Source organism: Ahaetulla prasina, chromosome 7 (assembly GCF_028640845.1).
Source record: "Ahaetulla prasina isolate Xishuangbanna chromosome 7, ASM2864084v1, whole genome shotgun sequence".
NCBI classification, from domain to species: Eukaryota; Metazoa; Chordata; class Lepidosauria; order Squamata; family Colubridae; genus Ahaetulla; species Ahaetulla prasina.
The window spans coordinates 106,526-128,232 of NC_080545.1; the positions used below are offsets into that span (position 1 = coordinate 106,526).

At 41.7% G+C, this 21,707-nt stretch overlaps 1 protein-coding gene across 4 annotated transcripts in view; it reads right to left on the reverse strand.

Annotated features, from left to right (window-relative positions):
• PCLO (piccolo presynaptic cytomatrix protein) overlaps positions 1 to 21,707 on the reverse strand; it is a 132,467-nt gene that overhangs the window by 95,107 nt on the left and 15,653 nt on the right. For all 4 annotated transcript variants that reach the window (XR_009156077.1, XM_058190792.1, XM_058190791.1 and 1 more), the window contains exon 3: positions 16,881 to 18,209. Coding sequence is in view for 3 of the 4 variants with exons in the window: in XM_058190792.1 (XP_058046775.1) it covers positions 16,881 to 18,209 (1,329 nt within the window). In the remaining variant the exon portion in view is untranslated. The remainder of the gene's footprint in view (positions 1 to 16,880; positions 18,210 to 21,707) is intronic.

Sequence of the window (21,707 nt, forward strand, 5' to 3'; positions counted from 1 at the left end):
TGATATTTTATTTTGTGTTATATTTCACTTACTGTTTATTTGTATCTTGTTTACAAATTTATCAACCCAGCTTTTCTCAGTTTTTGCTCTATCTTTTATAACCTAGATTATTTTGTTTGCTTTAGTTTTCATTTGTAGTCATTCTTATTTTCCTTTTGCATTTTAGATTATGCATTTTATACAGTTAACTTTTGTAAATATAACATTATTTTTAATTATTATATATAAATTTTAGCCTTACAGTGTTTTAACTTTGGTTAGTCTATTATAGCTTTGCTAGTCTTTTTATTATTTGATTTTATTTACAGGGCTGCCCATTCCCCCCACCCCAATGATGGTGGGCAGGGCTTACCACCTTAGGAACAAACGCCTGTAAGCTGCTCAGGATCATGAATGCGAGACAGGTGGATACGTAAACTGAACAAACAAATAGACAAACAGATAAAAATACAGACGATACAAAAATAGAACAGGAAGTAAAATGCATAGCAACTGCAGAATCATAAGAAGCCCTGGACATAGTGAACAAACAGACTTTGTTCCATATTCAGGGTCCCAGGCTCAGGCACAGGTGACACAGCTTCCCACAGGGCAATGCACCAGGGCTGGGGAGGCCTAAAAGCCACCACTGCTCAGTCTCGCTCGGGTCGAGGTGAATCCTGTCCCTCCACGCCTGGACCTCCACTCCCCCCCCAGGGATCAGGCCCCAGGACAGGATCTCCACAGCATGGATTAGTTGTCCCAGAGCCAACTGAGCATCACAGGGTTTCAGGCATGGAGGCTGCACATAGCAGCCCGGAGCGGGAGTCGTAGTCAAAGAAGTCCCATCAGGGTTGGGGTAGGGGTAGGTCATTTAACCCTTTGGGGCAACCAGCTCGTTTTTGGAATCTGCATAAAGAATCTCCAAATGACCCAGTTAAGCTCATGGAATAGCCGGGGGCATGCTTCTTTATAACCTCCAGGGTTAATATTTGGATAAAAATAATGTATGTTTAGCTACTATTTTGTCTTTGTCTTTCCCATACAATCTGCCACAAACAGACAGTGATTTGGCTCTGGTCTGTACAGTGGCCTGTACAATATGCCTCGTAGCTCCTATTAGGACATTAGATGCCAGCTGTTTGGATGTTTAAGGAAGGCTTCTTCTTCTTCGTCTTTGTCTTTTGTTTGTGTGGAATTGAAGCCTCTTTAACACATTCTTCGGCTCAGTCTATGTAATGGCTCATACCCAAAATTCCCCAGTCGTACCAACAATGTTTACAACAATCTAACACAAATAGATTTCACAGAACATGATGTTGAAAAGGCCCTTCGCAGACTGAAACCATCTATATCTATTGGACCTGATGGTCTATGTGCATACTTCTTAAAAAAGCTTTCCACTGTTATAGCAAAACCCCTAAGCATAATCTTTGAAAAATCTTTCAGGACCAGCTCCCTTCCCAAACTATGGTCACTAGCCACGGTCATCCCTGTCTTCAAAAAAGGAGACCCCAGCCTAGTTGAAAATTACAGACCAATTTCTTTATGCTGCGTCACCTGCAAAGTAATGGAATCAATCATCAACCAATCCATCACCCTCCACCTTGAAACAAACAATCTACTCTCTAATAAATAATTTGGTTTCAGAAAAAAATAATCCTGTAATTTACAACTTCTTCACTGCAAAAACATATGGAATACAAATCTTGATCAGGGCAAAGCGATAGATGCAATTTACATAGACTTCTGTAAAGCTTTTGACTCAGTGGTACATGACAAACTTCTTCTAAAACTAAAATCCTACGGCATCTCCAGACCCCTCCATAATTGGATAACAGCGTTCCTGTCAAACAGACAACAAGTGGTCAAAATAGGCAGTGCCCTATCAAATCCTGCTCCTGTCAATAGCGGTGTCCCCCAAGGCAGCGTTCTAGGACCAACACTCTTCATATTATACATTAACGATCTCTGTGACCATATTATAAGTAATTGTGTTCTCTTCGCCAATGATGTTAAACTATTTAACATTACCAACAATGCTGCTACCCTTCAAAAAGACCTTGACTTTGTGTCGGAATGGTCAAAAATTTGGCAACTCCAAATCTCAACCAGCAAATGGTCTGTCTTACACATTGGAAAAAAAAATCAGAACACTAAATACAAGCTTAATGGACATTACCATGTAGATGACCCTCACCCGTCAAAGACCTTGGAGTTTTTATATCAAACGATCTAAGTGCCAAAGCCCACTGCAATACATTGCCAAAAAGGCTTTACGAGTTGTAAACTTAATCTTGCGTAGCTTCTTCTCCAGAAAGATTACACTACTAACCAGAGCATACAAAACATTTGCTAGACCAATTCTCGAATACAGCTCACCTGTCTGGAACCCACACCTCATTTCGGACATTAATACAATTGAGCGTGTCCAGAAATATTTTACAAGAAGAGTTCTCCACTCCTCTGATCACAACAAAATACCTTATGCCACGAGACTTGAAATCCTGGGTTTAGAAAATTTAGAACTATGCCGCCTTCGGCATGACCTGAGTATAACTCATAAAATCATCTACTACAATGTCCTTCCTGTCGAAGACTACTTCAGCTTCAATCGCAACAATACACGAGCACACAATAGATTTAAGATTAATGTGAACCGCTCCAATCTCGATTGCAGAAAATATGACTTCAGTAACAGAGTTGTTAATAACTGGAATGCACTACCTGACTCTGTGGTCTTTTCCCAAAATTCCCAAAGCTTTAACCAAAGACTGTCTACTATTGACCTCACCCCATTCCTAAGAGGTCTGTAAGGGGCGTGCATAAGAGCACCAGTGTGCCTACCGTTCCTGTCCTAATGCTCCCTTTGATTGTATCCAATTCATATGGTTATTTCATGCTTATACTTATATATATTGTTGTGTTTGACAAATAAATAAATAATAATAAAAAATAAGTGTATCATCACCTACAAAAACACCCAGATTATTTTCAGATGAATATACAGGCGAGATATTTAAATGCAAGAGAGAGATCAGAAGTGCTAAAAATAGAATGTCTCCAGAGATCTGTCAAGTTTCATGCCATGGATCTGATTTAATGAAGTGATTTTCTTTGAATACTAAGTGGGGCTGGGGTGCAGCAACACAGAACTATTTTTTTTAAAAATTACAATATTTTCCTTTTTCTGTCTTATCAACTTTTTCCCCGCAATGATGATAATTGTGCATAAGCAGGCTATCCCATGGCTTATGAGGGACATAGGAGGCTATATAGGGGTTGCTATAGACAACACAATGATTACCCCATAAATTGGGGAAGTTGCTCCCTTCTTTGGCTGGCATGAAATTTTCTCTTCCCAGGGCTTATAATACTTTCAAACAAATCAATTCAATGTCTCAAAATATTCATAAAGTTTTTACACACTATTTTTTTAAATTACAATATTTTCCTTTTTCTGTCTTATCAACTTTTTCCCCGCAATGATGATAATTGTGCATAAGCAGGCTATCCCATGGCTTATGAGGGACATAGGAGGCTATATAGGGGTTGCTATAGACAACACAATGATTACCCCATAAATTGGGGAAGTTGCTCCCTTCTTTGGCTGGCAAGAAATTTTCTCTTCCCAGGGCTTATAATACTTTCAAACAAATCAATTCAATGTCTCAAAATATTCATAAAGTTTTTTTACACACTATTTTTTTAACATACAGCTAATGAGTAACATTGGTTGACTGTCACTTGCTTTGAAATCCACTTACTGCTGCAAATGGCAAGACCCTAATTTAGCTTGTAACAGATAATTGTGGCTAGTCTAGCAAACCTAGACCTGAAAAGTCCAAAAGATATAAAGAACTAATGCATTACTCTGGTTAATCAACAAGTCCAAGTTCAGTTCAGTTCAGCATGTATTTATTTATTTGTTTATTTTGGTACGTCAAAAAATCTGACACCCACATAGATGTTTATTTAAGCCCAGGCTTGATATTAACTCCTCCACAAAACACTTAACTATTGTATGGCAATAATTGTGAGCATTGCTAGAACTCCCACATGTGAAGAATCCTACTGAAACATTATGGGGACAGTTTGGGATCGTTTCAAAGTCACATAAGCCAGGCTGGCAGGAGAAAGGGCACAAGCCAATCACACAAAAACACGCTCTCTGTGAATCAATCTGCACAAGCAGCATCTGGGAGATGTTTTCTGTAATAATGTGGTGATAAGAAGTCAGATCAAGCTTAATTCCTGGTCACTTCAGGGAAAATACAGAAAGTGGTTTGGTGTTGCTTTTTTTTTTTCCAGAATATTTTTTGACTTCTCGGTTCAGTCTACAATCCTTGGATTTCCCATTCCATTAACAATCAGCTCTGACCAGTTTCACATCTGACTTTAGACAGATTCATCCAAACAGCACCACCTGCGAGAAGTGCTTTTTCATCCAGGTCATATGTCAACAGATGTTTTTGGCTTCCTAGTCTGCTCTAAAGTCTGGGTATTGCCTTGTGGTCACCTATCCGTATACTAAGCAGGTCCAATCCTGCTTTGGTTTTTCAATATCAGCCAGTATCAACCAACACTCTACAGTACAGTGCAGAGGAAATAGAATATTGCTTTTTGTATAGACTTTAGAACGGTCCCTATGACGTTTGCCTAATAAATTCTGGTTTCAGCATGTGGTTCTGTTTTTATTTGCTGGAATGCTGCCCGGTGATAATGCTTTTACAAGATAGCCTACAATTTCTTTGATGTCTAGAACAAAACAGAGTGTTTTATCCCTAGTGAGGCTAAATAATCCTGTTAGATATTCCAATTTAGATGATACTGTCCAAGTTAAACTTCATCTTAGGTGAAGTCTCAATCTCTGTGGCAGATTCACCCTTCATTCATAAAGTTACAAAGGTTTGGTCCTATTCAGCATCCTTATTCATCCCTCCTTTAATGAAAATTTTTCTTTTCAACTGGAAAATCTTGACCATTTCATTCTTGATCTGTCACCTGCACCTCTATAACTGTTTGGTTTGGTTCTGCAACCCAACAAGACAGACACAGACTTCAGAGGATAATTAGAACTGCAGAAAAAACAATTGCTACCAACTTGCCTTCCTTTGAGGACCTGTATACTGCATGAATCAAAAAGAGGGCTGTGAAAATATTTACAGACCCCTCGCATCCTGGACATAAACTGTTTCAACTCCTAACCCTCAAAACGACGCAGCTGAGTACCAAGGTATTACTCTATGAATTTTTGTCTTTTTATATTATTTGACTGCTTTACCATTAAAGAACTTTCTTTCTTTCTTTCTTTCTTTCTTTCTTTCTTTCTTTCTTTCTTTCTTTCTTTCTTTCTTTCTTTCTTTTCTTTCTTTCTTTTCTTTCTATTATATATAAGCAAAAGACAAACAGCCTACTCTACTGGCCACATGCTAGTAAATCACAAACTAACAGGTTGTAAGATACTTCATTTTCTTTCTTTTTCTAAAACCTTCCAGGAGTAGAATCACTTGACATTTTAGAAATAGTTGCAAAAGTTCAGATCCTGTTTTAACTGCCAAGAAGATCCCCTTGCCGAGAGCACTACAAACATTGCCCCTTGCATACTTGTAGGGAAGGGATTGACCAGCAAACATAGGAGGCTGTGACAGAGGTTCTTAAACTGGGGAGGGAGGGAGAATACCTCCAGGAAGGGAATTGGGGTATGTCCCGGAGGTCATGGGATAATTTACGATTGCTGGTTAGTGACCTGAGGATCCACTTTGGGACTGCTGCTGTGGTACAAAACACTGAGTCTGGAGTTTTTTTGAAGGGTGGGAGGGAGGTAATGACCGTCTTTGAGACCAAAAGGGTCACTGAATTAAACAGTCTAAGATCCACCAGGGTTGGACGACTATAACTTAGGAATCCAGTTGCCTTACTAGCACTAGCAACTATTTATGCCAGTAAATGTTCGCACAGCTTCCATCGGAGGGCTGAAAGCTCTAGCTCACCTAAATGGCTCCGATGGTTTTACATTTAGTTTGTGTGGGTCAAAATATGTAGCCAACTGGATGGCAAAATGGATCCAACTGAAATCTGAAACTCTTAGACCCCCATTGACACCAAATCCATTGGCTGTTCCTGCTCCAAATGGATTAATTTAAATGGCTTCATTTCTGGTCTCCAAAGAGGCATTATCCAAGGACAATAGATAATCAGAGGCAGTCAAACACCCTGCCTTTTATACAACATTCACTCTCTCTGAGATCTGGAAGGAGTTAATAGATAATAGCAGCAGAGAAACAATGGCTTTACTGCTTCTCAAAAAGTGTTTTGGAAGACATCAATCTCAATTTTAAAATGTCAAGACAAGATTTATGTATGGAACTAATGTGGAAAGCCAGCAATGTCTTATGAGGTAGAAAAAGTGGAGTCATTCATCTCGAGTCACATGCTTTCCTAAAACAATATATAATATAAGCACAACATACCGGTATTAGTAAATAACATATAATATCCTAACTGTATTTTCTGAAAACATGTGCAAATTAGAGAAAAAAGTTTGGAAACTTGGAACTGACACAGCCAGCTGCAGCTTAGCTTCCTGCGGAGTTCTTTACAGAGGTGGGCTGCTGCTGGTTCGGACTGGTTCACTAGAACCGGCTGTTCCGATTCTGTATGGTTCAGAGAACCAGCAAATTGGACCACCGGCTGGCTCCGCCCCTGCCTGTTTTTTAGGCCGTTTTCAGATTGTTTTTAGGCAATTTTCCTGGCCAAAATCAGCCCAGAAAATGGCCCAGAAAACAGTCTGAAAAACACCCAAAAACAGGTTGTTTGCCAGGCTGTTTTCAGGCCATTTTTCTGGCCAAAATCAACCTGAAAAATGGCCTTAAAATGGCCCCAAAAAACACCCCCAAAACAGGCTATTTTCAGGTGGTTTTTTGGGGCTGTTTTCAGGGCATTTTTCCAGCCAAAATCGGCCCAAAATAGCCTAAAAACTGCCCGGAAAAGGCCTGAAATTGGCCCAAAAATTGGCCTGAAAACAGCCCCAAAAAGCTGGCTGTGAGAGGAAGAGAAGCTGGGTAAGCCCTCTTCCCAGAAGCAGAAACCTTGCACTCTTCCCCTCTCTGCTAGCCCCCTTCTTCGCACGGGATCGCCCAACAATGGAGAGGGAGAGGGAGAAAGGGGCGGCGTTTCTGTTTGCTCCCATTTCTATGTGGCACTCTCCCCTCAATGCTAGCGGCCGCCACTGCCCCCTTCTCCGTATCCGCTGCTGGGCAATCCTGTGCGAAGAAGGGGCTAGCAGAGAGGGAAGAGAGTGAGGTTGCTGCTTCTGAGATGACGGGACCGGGAAGTTTCCGGGTCCAGCTTACCCAGCTTTTTTTCCTCTCCCAGCAGCTTTCCCAATCTAGCTTGTCTAGACTGGGAAACACACACACAAAACCAGGTTGGATCTTTCTTTCCTCCCACCCCTCCCATCGGAGACCCCTGGATTCCCTCACCAACCCTGCCTGTCCCATATAGGTACCGCTTACACAAATGATGTACAGTTGGCCACGCCCACTCAGCCACATGACCGCCACCCCCAGCCATGCCTACCCAACCAGTCATTAGGGCAGAGAACCGGTTCTTAAAAAATTTGGAGCCCACCACTGGTTCTTTATTATTACCATGATATGTGAGAAAAAGCTAATTTCCAATTCTCAGAGGTTTTATGTTTCACCTCAGAGGAGGTGTGTGTCTAAGGGCAAAAGCTGCAGCTCACTAATTGTATAAAAGCACAGCAAAATAGGCCCCTCTGGTTTTTGTAAATGACACAGGCAGTCATGTTCTGCCCTCCACAACACAATATGTAATCATGCTGAACTACATTATAAGAATGTCATCTCCTCTTTTAACTCTTCAGTAAGTAAGTAGAAAAACACCCAAAACAGGCTATTTTCAGGTGGTTTTTGGGGCTGTTTTCAGGCAGTTTTTCCTGCCAAAATCGGCCCGAAAAATAGCCTAAAAACTGCCCGGAAAAGGCCTGAAATTGGCCCAAAAATTGGCCTGAAAACAGCCCGAAAAAGCTGGCTGTGAAAGGAAGAGAAGCTGGGTGAACCAGACCCAGACATGTCCTGGGTCCCTTCATCACAAAAGCAGCAACCTCGCACTCTTCCCCCCTCTTCTAGCCCCTTTATTTACATGGGATCCCCCAGCAATGGAGAGGGAGAGGGAGAAGGGGGCGGTGTTTCTGTGTGTTCCCATTTCTGTGTGGCACTCTCCCCTCAATGCTATTGGCCGCTGCTGCCCCCTTCTCCGTATCCGCTGCTGGGCAATCCTGTGCGAAGAAGGGGCTAGCAGAGAGGGAAGAGAGCGAGGTTGCTGCTTCTGAGATGAGGGGACCGGGAAGTTTCCGGGTCCAGCTTACCCAGCTTTTTTTCCTCTCCCAGCAGCTTTCCCAATCTAGTTTGTCTAGACTGGGAAACACACACACAAAACCAGGTTGGATCTTTCTTTCCTCCCACCCCTCCCATCGGAGACCCCTGGATTCCCTCACCAACCCTGCCTGTCCCATATAGGTACCGCTTACACAAATGATGTACAGTTGGCCACGCCCACTCAGCCACATGACCGCCACCCCCAGCCATGCCTACCCAACCAGTCATTAGGGCAGAGAACCGGTTCTTAAAAAATTTGGAGCCCACCACTGGTTCTTTATTATTACCATGATATGTGAGAAAAAGCTAATTTCCAATTCTCAGAGGTTTTATGTTTCACCTCAGAGGAGGTGTGTGTCTAAGGGCAAAAGCTGCAGCTCACTAATTGTATAAAAGCACAGCAAAATAGGCCCCTCTGGTTTTTGTAAATGACACAGGCAGTCATGTTCTGTCCTCCACAACACAATATGTAATCATGCTGAACTACATTATAAGAATGTCATCTCCTCTTTTAACTCTTCAGTAAGTAAGTAGAAAACACCCCCAAAACAGGCTATTTTCAGGTGGTTTTTTGGGGCTGTTTTCAGGCAGTTTTTCCTGCCAAAATCGGCCCGAAAAATAGCCTAAAAACTGCCCGGAAAAGGCCTGAAATTGGCCCAAAATTGGCCTGAAAACAGCCCCAAAAAGCTGGCTGTGAGAGGAAGAGAAGCTGGGTAAGCCAGACCCAGACATGTCCCAGATCCCCTTGCCCCAGAAGCAGCAAACTTGCGCTCTTCCCCTCTCTGCTAGCCGCCTTCTTCGCATGGGATTGCCCAGCAGCGGAGAGGGAGAAGGGATGGCATTTCTGTGTGCTCCCATTTCTTTGTAGCACTCTCCCCTCAATGCTACTGGCTGCCACTGCCCCCTTCTCCGTATCCGCTGCTGGGCAATCCTGTGCGAAGAAGGGGCTAGCAGAGAGGGAAGAGAGCGAGGTTGCTGCTTCTGAGATGAGGGGACCGGGAAGTTTCCGGGTCCAGCTTACCCAGCTTTTTTTCCTCTCCCAGCAGCTTTCCCAATCTAGTTTGTCTAGACTGGGAAACACACACACAAAACCAGGTTGGATCTTTCTTTCCTCCCACCCCTCCCATCGGAGACCCCTGGATTCCCTCACCAACCCTGCCTGTCCCATATAGGTACCGCTTACACAAATGATGTACAGTTGGCCACGCCCACTCAGCCACATGACCGCCACCCCCAGCCATGCCTACCCAACCAGTCATTAGGGCAGAGAACCGGTTCTTAAAAAATTTGGAGCCCACCACTGGTTCTTTATTATTACCATGATATGTGAGAAAAAGCTAATTTCCAATTCTCAGAGGTTTTATGTTTCACCTCAGAGGAGGTGTGTGTCTAAGGGCAAAAGCTGCAGCTCACTAATTGTATAAAAGCACAGCAAAATAGGCCCCTCTGGTTTTTGTAAATGACACAGGCAGTCATGTTCTGCCCTCCACAACACAATATGTAATCATGCTGAACTACATTATAAGAATGTCATCTCCTCTTTTAACTCTTCAGTAAGTAAGTAGAAAAACACCCATTTCCGTGGCAACTCCTTATTTATAAAAGTGACTATTGTTTGTGTCTGGCTAAAATCCTGAACGTCTGGACTGTGTCTATAGGCCCAAGTAATTTCTAACCCAGGATGAGTTATACATCTTTGTATTTTCTCTGTTATAAAAATAAAAAGAAGCAATTATTTCTCCAGACACTGGATATGTCTACCATTAATATGCTTTTATGTGTTGGCCAGAAAAGCATGGAGTGAGCAAGATTTCTATAAAGCAAAAGAGCCAAAAAAGTATCTTGGCTACTTAAACGGCTGGCTGAATCCTCATTTTTTAAGTAGACAGACAGATAGATAGAACTGAGGATGGGGGAATTAGGGCTTTAGGAGGAATATCTAGAACTCACAGATTTTGTTTCCCTTCTGTTCAATCATTTCTGATTCTTGGAGATTGCCTAGACAAGTGCCTGCATTTTTCTTAGCATGGTTTTTTTCAAAAGTGGTTTGCCGTTGCCTCCTTCCTAGGGCTGAGAGAAAATGACTGGCCCAAAGTCACCCAGCTGGCTTTGTGCTCAAGGCTGGACTAGAACTCACCATCTCCTAGTTTCTGCTGATGCCTTAACCACCATATCAAACTAAGTCTCCAAGGGCTCATTGGAGGACTCCACTTATCAGCCCTTTCAGTTTCATAAGTTCTAAAGCAGGCATGAAAAGAGACATAAAACTCTCCTTTCCTTTCCTACCTTATTAGAAACTACAGCAGGGGATAGTGGACAATGCAGTTATCTGGAGACAGCAGAACAGAAGAGAAAGAGCAGGAGAAAATTACAAAATACAAAGACCTCCAAATAGAAATAGGACAACTGGTGGGGGGGGGAAGGGGCGGAGAAGGTAGTGTTACACAAGTATGCTCTCAGGTTCGGCTTATGGTTACTCACTCACACACTCACAGGCCTAGAAAATTGCCACACTCAATCCCAAATCAATTAGTGAATTTAAAATCACAGCAAACTTTTACTGATGCCATCTCTCTCTCTCTCTCTTTCTCACACACACACACACACACTCATCCACACTTATCCAGCATCCACTACCACGCACTAGCCAGAGGGACAGAAGCTGCCAAGTCCGGGATCCAAAATGTCTCAAAAAAGGGCTGAGAAGGCTTCAGGACCTCTTTTTATCCACCAGGGTTGATGGCAGTGGTGGGTTTCAAAAACTTTTACTACCGGTTCTGTGGATGTGGCTTGGTGGGCATGGCACGGCTTGGTGGGCGTGGCAGGGGAAGGATACTGTAAAAACTCCATTCCCACCCCACTTCAGGGGAAAGTTACTGCAAAACCCCCATTTCCTCCCAATCAGCTGGGACTCGGGAGGCAGAGAATAGATGGGGGTGGGGCCAGTCAAAATTTTTACTACCAGTTATCCGAACTACTCAAAATTTCCACTACTGGTTCTCCAGGACTGGTCAGAACCTGCTGAAACCCATCTCTGGTTGGTGGGGGAGGAACCTCCCATGTGCTCAGACCCAACTCCTTTGTTGGTCAATCTTGGAGGGGGGGCTCCCACGGGCTCAGGCCCAACTTCTGTCCTGTTTTTCCCTTAACTGACTCAGTTCCTTTCCTTTCCCTGAGGGAGCTTTTCCTGCTCACCTGCCTTCGCCTCTTCTAGGTGTGGTGGCTTAGGCCTGGTCTCCCAGAGCACCATCAGTCACAGCCGCCTTGGGGGCAATCTCAAAACATCTGGAGCACCACTGGAGCACTGACCAATTCGCCACCAGTCAATCACCAAAGGTGGCTTTACTCGGAACAGCACACAGCCTGCATCAAGGCCTTTAACACCAAACATCCACATCTGCCTATCCAAATCCTCGGGAAAGAATCAATAATTGGGCAAAAATACCAAATCCTGTCTATAAACATATGGCCGACTGTGAGACCAACCGTAATAATAAACAAATTACCAAATACCAGGATTAGCCTACAATAGCAACAATCATAAAATAATTCTGAAATAATGTAAATGCATTGACCAATCCAAATAAAATATAATAATAACAGGAGGTTAAAAAAAGGCTTAGGGAAAAATACAAGTAAAATATTCAAACGGTAGGCCAAAATGATTTTTCTTTAATATTTAACTTATTAAAAAATATAAAATAAAAAATACTTTTTAAAATTAAAATAAATATGAGCTGAAAAGAATGTAATGCAGATAAATATGTATCAGTCATCACTAAACCTAATGAAAGATGCATGAATTATAAGGTTAAAAAAGACAGAAAATGGTTCTCGACAATAAAACCATTTTTAAGGCAAAATGGACATTTGTGAGAATGGAAACTTTTACAGAGGGAGATAGATAGATAGATAGATAGATAGATAGATAGATAGATAGATAGATAGATAGATAGATAGATAGATAGATAGATGATTTTGATTTAATTAGTGATCAAAAATATTGAAATAAATCAATTCACGTTTCCAGCAGAAATTGAAATCTAATTGGTTCCACTACTCAATTCATCATTCCCCAGGATGTTTCATAATGCTAAGCACTCACAGTACATGCTTTTCACGTTTCAAGTTTTCTAGTCTGAAAATTGTTGTTTTCTTTCTGCAGGTAAAAATTGAGAATGTTACCCTGCCTATTATTTTCCTACCCGAAATGGCCTCTTGAAGGCAGGACCCACAGCAGATACCAAGTAAATGTGACACTGTAAAAGCAAAAACGCTGAGAGGGAATTAAAAGAAAAAAACTTGCTTTGTGAGCTTCGGGCAGAAGAATTTCTGCCACTGCAATTTAATGTACCTAAGTAATAACAGCTAAAAGGATTTATGTGTAAAATGTAATGTATTCTTTAAAAAATAGGAGCAAAACAGAATACTCCAACCTTACATAAGAGGATGCATGAGGAAAACAACCAGAGGAACGAGACATTTAAAAGATCCAAAGAATCTGGGACAGGAGCGCTTGCAGAACTGTCACAAATCCTTCAAATATCTACCTAGTGCCCACAGTAGCAGCAGTAAACTCGGACACGGAGAGAGCTTATTCTGAACGGAACTCTCTGGAAACTCAGTTGTTCAGGACTGTAAACGTTGTCTTGGGCACCAACTTTTAGGTAGCTGTGAATGCAACTACGAAGCCTTTGCTTCTCTCTAGCCATCAGCCAGGTTAGTTAGTCCCTCCAGATTGTTGCCATTGGACTTCCAAGAGGTCATGCCCAACTTGGATAGGGCATTTCCTTGCCATCTTTGGCAGATCTGTTTTTACCGTATCTGCCAGAACTAACATTTGCTTAACTCCGATTGCCCAGGGAGTTCAACCATATCATATTCAGAGGGCCAGAATGACAGAAAAATCCACTGGGCTGCCTGACACCTTTATTGAGGTGCCTAACCTACACATCTGATTGTCATCCATTTCTGGCACCACAGAATGGCCTCTTCCTTTAACAATTGCAACACTATATATGGCAAGTCAAAAATTCAGCATGTATCAATTTTCCTGGTACAGCAATGCAATGATACAATAAAAAAGAAATGGGGTTTAGCCTTTCTTGTAGTTATTAAGGCACTGGATTTCTACCAAGAAGAAGTTGGCTCTAGGGGTCAGGGAATATACAGAGATTAAATGAAGTAGCTGGCAATAAGTACATCGTTGCAAGCAGTAGTTGCCACTTGATAAAACCAGCAAAGCAGAATCTATACATCTGCAGAAACTCATCTGAAAAGAACGGGTGGCCTTGTAACATTATGTTCAAGCATGTTTGTTCAGATTGTGTGATGGAATCTGCACTGCAGGAGCAGTGTGTGTGTGTGGGCGGGGGGGGGGAGTTTTAGCAATGCAGAGCTTTCCCAGAAAGTGGCCTGGATTAAGAGTTTCTGCAGTCCTGAGTTGCATGGGGGACAGAGGAAGAGGTCCAGGATAGCCACACCCTAGAAACTCTCAGGATATGTCTAGTACTGTGATGGCGAACCTATGGCACATATCCCAGAGGTGGCACACAGAGCCCAATCTGTGGGCATGTGCGCTGTCGCCAGTTGCTCTTTTGGTTTCTGGCGTGCCAGCTGGTCTTTGGCTGCGCTGGACTTTGGGTTTCCGGTGCTCCGACACAGCCGAAGACCAGTTGGCTGGCGTGCATGCGCACGCCAGAAACCTGAAGATCATCTGGCCAGCACACGCATATGCACCAGCCAGCTGCTCTTCATGTTTCCAGCGCTCTGGTGTGCACATGTACATACGGGTGCATTCCAGTTTGGGCACTCGGTGCCGAAAAGGTTCGCCATCACTGGTCTAGTAGGTTAGAAGGTTCGGCTCCAGTTTGCTAAGGTGTAAAGAAATAAAGGATTGGACTCAACTGGATCTCTCTGGGCCTGACCCTGACAGACTGCACCCGTCCTATACTCCGAGAGGCACTTGCTTTGCTATGGAACTCAGCCACGGATGGAGCCAGAGGAAACCCAGAAAGAGCTGCAGATTGTTCCTGCTGCTGCACTGTCAATCCGAAGTCCTGGTAGCATTTGGAAGAAGAGGATAGCTGAGGCTCTGGGTTGGACCGTGCCTACGTGACCTTCTTGTGGATGCCATCATTTCCCAAGGTTTATGGAGGAGTTGAGAAAAATGAAATGGGAGACATGTAGAGTGTCGCTTGGGATTCGACTGGAAATGCATTAAAGCCGCTGTCAAAGCCTACCTTGTGGCAATAAGGCGGAGAACCAGCAATACTTCTCTGCCCTTATTGCATCCGCAGCACTTAGTGACCATAGCAAAGAGCAGAGCAAAGAAATTCTATGAGGCTCTTTGCCAAGTTAGGAAGTACAGTAAATTCCTTGATTAAAAGTAGCTGGCTGCAGCCTCATTTAAGAGACAGCTTTAACCCATGGTCTCATCAGAATGAATTTTCACAAATGTAAATATAAATGTAGAACATAGAATAAGAGAGTTGGGAGGGACCTTGGAGGTCATCTAATCCAACTCCCTGCACAAGCAAGAGAGTCTATACCATTTCAGATAAGTGGCTGTCCAGTCTCTTCTTGAAAACCTCCAGTGATGGGGAACTCACAACTTCTAAAGGCAAGGCATTCCACTGATAGATTGTTCTCACCATTAAGAAATATCTTCTTGATTCTAGGTTGCTTCTCTCCTTGATTAGTTTCCAACCATTGGTTCTTGTCTTGCCTTCTGGCAAGACATTCAACAATCTCTTGTTGAAATCAACTGTATAATATCTAACTCTTGTGTAATGTTGGTGAATCGTGAATTTCTGTCCTCTGACCTAGACTTAAATACACTTGCACTCTTGGAACTCTGAACTGGATTTTGAGTAGTCTTCTGCATGCTCCTATTAAAAGCAAACCACTCAGGCATGCTTCTTTCAGAGAATCTGTTTTGGTTTTCATTCCTCGTCTGTTGTTATCTCCTCAACCTTGAGTAAATTGCTAATTTATGGCAACTGTGGGTGTGAATGTATAATTGAACCCAGAAGCGGGCCAACAGCTATGTCATCAGGCTTGGGGGCCCTAAAGGAATGGTGAGCTGTTGAGGTTGCTCCACTGTTATTAATAGCTGTCATTCTCTCATTGCCTTTTTAAAATTATAATATTAATTTTTAATCTGATTTGTTTTTTATATTATTGTTTTTTAAATTGTGTACTGGTTGCATTTTGTGAGATGAGCAATTATGTAAATATGATGAATAAATAAATAGTTCCCGACCTATGCTTTTTCCTTTGAGGACCCAACTAGACCTACTATATTGGAAGCAAGAAGAACTACTGAGATAAATATTCCCTGCACGCATAAGGTCTGGGAACTAAGCAGAGGGTCTTGAAATTTGGTGGCTCCAGCCAGCTCTTTCCAGCACCACAAAGGCTCACCAATGCTCAAAGCTTCGAAGAATTCCTCCCAAATGTCACGTACATCCTTACTAAGTGCCAGCTGGAAGACCATTTTTATGAGGAAACAAAGTTAAATCACAACTTACATGTCCAATTATCTTTTATGGTAACAAAATAAATCTATCAAGAGATCTACCACAAGCTTTTAAGAGAGGCAGAACATAAAGTGCAGAGAACTATGAAAGACTGATCTTCCCTCAGCTACGTGATTCAGCAGCATCTGTGAGTTTCAACAAGTCTATAAATAACAAATGGGTTCTTAGCATTTCAATTCTGCAGATTACGGACAAAACCTAGAACAGGACTGATTGCGTTTACTTGCATGGCATCCCTTTAGTATTTGGGTATTTGATATTAAATATCCAAGAAGTATCTTTTCTAAGGCATTTGACCACTCTCTTCCAATGTTACTGGTAGAAACCCAAAATAGGAGGGGAGATTGCGCTAAATGCAAGGCAGCTTAAATTCACCTCAGTCTTGTGTTAACAATTCTCTTAACGAAGGAAAAGTAGCTTTCATTGCGGGGTCTTTGCTCCTCTTTCCTTTCCAACACTATAAACTATGATATATAAAGCATCAGCAATTTATTCCAAGACAATGAATTTCTTAAAACTTGCTCCATTGTGCAAATATAAGCAATATAGGGGATGAATGCTAGGAAAAAAAGCATGCATATGGTACACAACAGTGTTGAAATCCAATTTTTTTTTACTACCAGTTCTGTGGGCATGGCTTGGTGGGTGTGGTGTGGCTTGGTGGGCGTGGCAGGGGAAGGATACTGCAAAATCTCCATTCCCACCCCACCCCACCCAAAGGTGGTAGTTGCCAGTTCTCTGAACTGCTCAAAATTTCCGCTACCAGCTCTCTAGAACCTGTCAGAACCTGCTGGATTTCACCCCTAGTACACAATAAACTTTTAACCAAGCCCCCCCCCCCCCCCCGAGTCATTTTCCTCACACTAGGAAGGGGTCAAATAATTGATACACATGGATTGAGGGAGGAAAGCAACGCATCACAACAACACTGGAGCAAAAGAGAGCTGCGCCTACCTACCTCTGTGATGTGGGGCGTGGGATTAAATCCACAGAGGCTGCATACCACAGTCCTGCACTCTGTGCACCTGTTGTAATTGGGGGGGTCTGCAGACCCCACATTCAGGCTAGTTTTGCAGAGAGGACACAGGGAGGCCGGCGGGGGCTTTTGGAGGGCTTCTGGTGGCCCCACCCTCTTTTCTCTCCCAGCCCCACCCGGCACCTGGGAGGCCTGGGCAGGCAACAGCTTCTTCTCAGTCTCCATCTGGCTGGCTTCCTTTGGGGAGCTTTTTTCTGCCACAGGCGGCTTTGCTTCCTTCTTCGCAGGCGTCCCCTTAGGAGATGGTGGAGGGGGGTCTTTTTGCAGGGCAGGGGGAGGGGGCTGCTTGGAGGGGGTCGAAGGGGCAGGTCCCGGTGTCTGAGCTCCTGGCTGGCCTGATGTTGTGATCAAATTGGAAGCCTGGCTGAAAATGGAAGCCCCAAATCCAAACAGCTTCCCGGTAACCGTTTCTGGAGGAGCTGCAGGAAGTGACTTGGGAACATCACCTCCTGCGGAAAGGCCGAAACGCTTGGCTTGTTCCGGTGCTTTCAGAGGTGGTTGGGCTTGAACCTGAGGTCGGGCTTGGCTGGGCTTCGCGCCCATTGAGGCTTGTTGACTTTTTGGAGTCGATTTGGCATCTGGTTTGGGATTCATCTGGGGCTGGATTTTCATAGAAGATTCTTTTACTCCTGCTGTTTCAGCTTCCTTTTGGACCTTAGCCTGTAAATCGGTTTCAAGCTGAGAACTAAGTTCTGTTTCAGACTTTTGAGAAGACCCTTGAGATAAAGTTTTGCAATCTGGAGTGGAAATTTTATCAACAGGTGCATGTTGGTCCTGTGGTAGGTTGTCATCTTCTGACTTCTGAAGGTGTTCCGCTTTATGTTGAGTGAGTAAAGGCTTGGAGCCATTTTGTTTGGAATCCAATTGTGAAGGTTTAGTTGTGGCATCGCTTGTGAGTTTCTGAGGACTAGACTGCTTCTGTTTATCCTCACTTCGTGACAGCTTGGCCTGGACGGACTTTAGGGTAGATTCTGCCAGCTTGGGTTCAACAGGAAGAGCCTCTGCTTTTACAGGAGAAGAACTGGGCAGAGTAGCCTGCTTTGTTTGCGTTGGTGGCTTTTTCTGCTCCAAGGACTTGGTTGCATCATGTTTTAGCGCAGTTTCTTTCCTCTTCATAGCTGGCTGTGGTTGAGAAGCTGCTTTGGCTGGAGTTTCTTGCTTGGGTATCGAAGGTCCAGAGCCGTGAGCAGGAGCTAAGTCCTCACCTAAAGCTCTTTGCATCTGGCAGGTTAAACATAACCATTCTTTAATCTGGATGCATAATTAAAAAACAAAACAAAACAAAACATCAAGACAGAATTATATTCTCGGTATCAAAAGATTCACTTTGTATTATTTGAAGGACTGACTGGGTTTATTTTTTTGCTTTCTTATTACTTTCTTACTTTCCCTTCTTAAATTTCCAGATACATTTTAATAAGAGTTCTCTCACAAGTCCTGTGACCATTAGCTACTTTATGATATCTTACCATTTCTGATCTGTTTTCTAAATCACGTCTTTAAAAGCATCAAAACTACATTTAAATTATTACCTTGTTATATTTGTGCTGGTTGATTGCAAATGCATGGTCCATCTTAACTTTTTTGGTGGAAATAGAATCATTTGGAATCATTTTTTAAAGTCAAAATGGTTTGAAGAAAACATTTTGTTGTTTTGATTGAAAAATCATAACGATCTTTCAATTCTGCTATTTTTTTTTATTAAAAAAGTTTTACAATATTTTTTCCCCATTACATTCCCCCCCCACCCATCATCAACCCCCTCCACCCACACCCACCCCAGACTTCCCAGAGCAGAATACAAGGTATACGATCTGACAATCATAAACTAGAATACCCTAATTGTCCATAAATTCCCATCCCTCCCCTAAAACCTCAACTCTCCTTCTCCATAAAGAAAAACAAAAAAAGAAGGAAATATTCATTCGTAAAATATTTGATGTTTCTTCATCCAATAATTGTTCTAAATATAGTCAGTCCATCTTCCTCATTCCGGTATATTTTCTTGTGGGTTTTCAGTCTGGTACTTTGAAGTTTCCAACAAGTTCAATATTTTTAACCTCTAGTCTTTGATAACAAATATATAATCCATCTTCCAATATTACACTAGCATCATCACAATAAATTACAAATATTTTATAACCATTTTAACATTTTAACCTTAAGCAACTCCCTTTCTGTTTTAATTTTTATTTTAATTTTTTTCCCCCAACACTTTTAAACCCAACATCAATTTTCATCCAAAGTAACTAAATCCACCATTAATAAAATAAAATATATCTCCCTCATTTTACTTGCAAATTAAAACAAATACACCCCAACTTAATTTCCAAATACCATCTATAAAACATTATATAAACAAGGAATTTAAATTATCCTTCTTTACTTTCAATTTTTATCCAAAATAGATAAATCCACCATATATAATAACAGCATAAATATAATACACCCACATTTGACTTACAGACTCAAACAAATGCACATTATCCTTTCTATTTCTTTTATGTTCAGACATTTTTACTTACAGTTTACCCTTTCCCGTAAAAGGAAACACTTTTCATCTGACAATGTTGCTTCTTTACTCCTTGTTCTTTTTTAAAGATTACCATCCTTTGCTCCTCCTCTGCTATTTTCTGTATTTCTTCTCCCAAAGTTACAGCCCCAATTTCAAATTGTGTTTGCTTTACTTCCTTCTCCCCTTTTTTAACCATTTCCATTTCTCCTCCCACCTTAACTTCTGAATCTGGTAAACTTCCAGCCTTCGATACCTCAACATAAAAAGCTCTTGCTTTAGTAACTGTGTTAAGACAATACTTCCCTCCCATATAATTTACTGTTAGTCCAGCTGGCACATTTCCTTAAGTTTTTTGTCTCGAGCAGAAATTTGAGCCTTCAGAAATTCTTTCAACTCCTCTTATAGTTTGTGTATTTGAACTAGTGAGGCAGCTCCCTTAGAATCAGCAGGCTGTATTTGTTTAGAAGCCATCTTACTTTAACTTTATAAATTGCAACAAAGTCAAATCTTTTCAAGCAACTTATTTGAAATGGGTAAATCAGTTCTATAAACCTTCGGCTTTTCTCTTTAAGATTTCTTCACTTAAATATAAAATCCATCAAATTTAAGCAAAGTTAACAAGGTGCTAACGATGTTAACAAAGACTTCCTTAAGTTTCGTTTTCATGCCTCATTAATGAAATCTGCCATTTTTCTTCTTCTCAAATACCTTTCGAAGATCGAGATGTCCTAAACAGGAAGCTCTCACCCTTCAAGCCCCAGGAGTTATTCTTGGAGCTCTTGGGGAGCTCTACCGTCACCCGGCTGCTCACCTTTCCCTCTTCTGAGGGAAAGGTTTTCAAGCTGCCAGACAGCTGATTTGCGTTGTCTGAGCGGCTTTAACAGAATCACGGGGGCGGCAGTCCGAAAGGACCGTCTCCAACACACACGGAGCCACTGGAAGCCTTTCAATTCTGCTGTTGATGTACCATCCATAGTCTGAGTCAAGACTTTTAAGGTTATTATGAGATTTAAAATGGCTTCACCTGGCCAGAGAAGTTCCCAAGGGGACGACAGGACTCAGAGGAAGGTATAAGCAAAGGCAGAAGAAACGGATGAAGGGAAACAGGACAAAAATCTTCGGATATTTAAGCAACTGCCATTTAAAGGGAAGAGTTGATTTTCTGCAATTGAAGAGGCTTATTGTGATAGCATGAAATTATGGAGCAGAACGGAAATTAGGAGGAAATTTCTGACTTTATGCACTGTCAACCAGGTCACCTCAGGAAAGATTGAATAGCAATTTTTCTGAAATGCTTTACCATAGATCAGTGGGTTGGACTGGATGACCCATGAAGTCACTTCCAGCTATATGATAAGCTTTACTTTTATTTTTATTAACGGTTCTGACCATGTGATAACATTAATTTTCATTATTATAGATCACTGGAGTACAGAAATGCACGTAACGAATGAGAAACTGATTCAGTTCCCATTGTTAGGTACCAGGTTTACTACAAAACACTGGAAAACTATATCCAGTAGATTCTCACTAGATCCCTAGCTTCATTGAATCACTAGCAAAGAACTTTGAAGGAAAAAAATCTATATTTAAAGATAAGTATATAAAAACTTTGAAATAATTTCTTAGCTATATTAACAATATTTTATCAATTAGATTTCAAAGCAAAATACTGAATATGATTATTTATAATTTTTCTGTTTCTCATTAAGAATATATATATATATATATATATATATATATATATATATATGTATGTATGTATGTATGTATGTATGTATGTATGTATGTATGTATGTATGTATTCATGCACGCATAGACATGCCGATACTCATTAATCTTTCACTCTGATCAGGCAGGGAGTATTTCCTTGACAACTTCTATTTTTAGATAGAAGCATGACAGAAATTTTATAAATATATTAAACAAAGAGCAGAAAGGTGAAGTCCAAAACAATTTCTTAGGGCTCAACTCAATGTCCCTATTATCTCTTTACCTTCACAATTAATACACTGTGTATGTGAGATCCATGAGACCTAGAGCTCCCACAGACCTGCTGTTTCCTAGTAACTATTAATGCAAGATAAATGATGTAACTAGATTATATTAATCTGGTTTGGCAGGTCCACAACCCTTCAAAGGGGAGGTGGAGATTGGCAGGTACGAAGGAGAAATCAAATGCGATGACCCGTTTCCTTTTTAGATGTAAGGGTGAAGATAAATGAGCGGGAGGT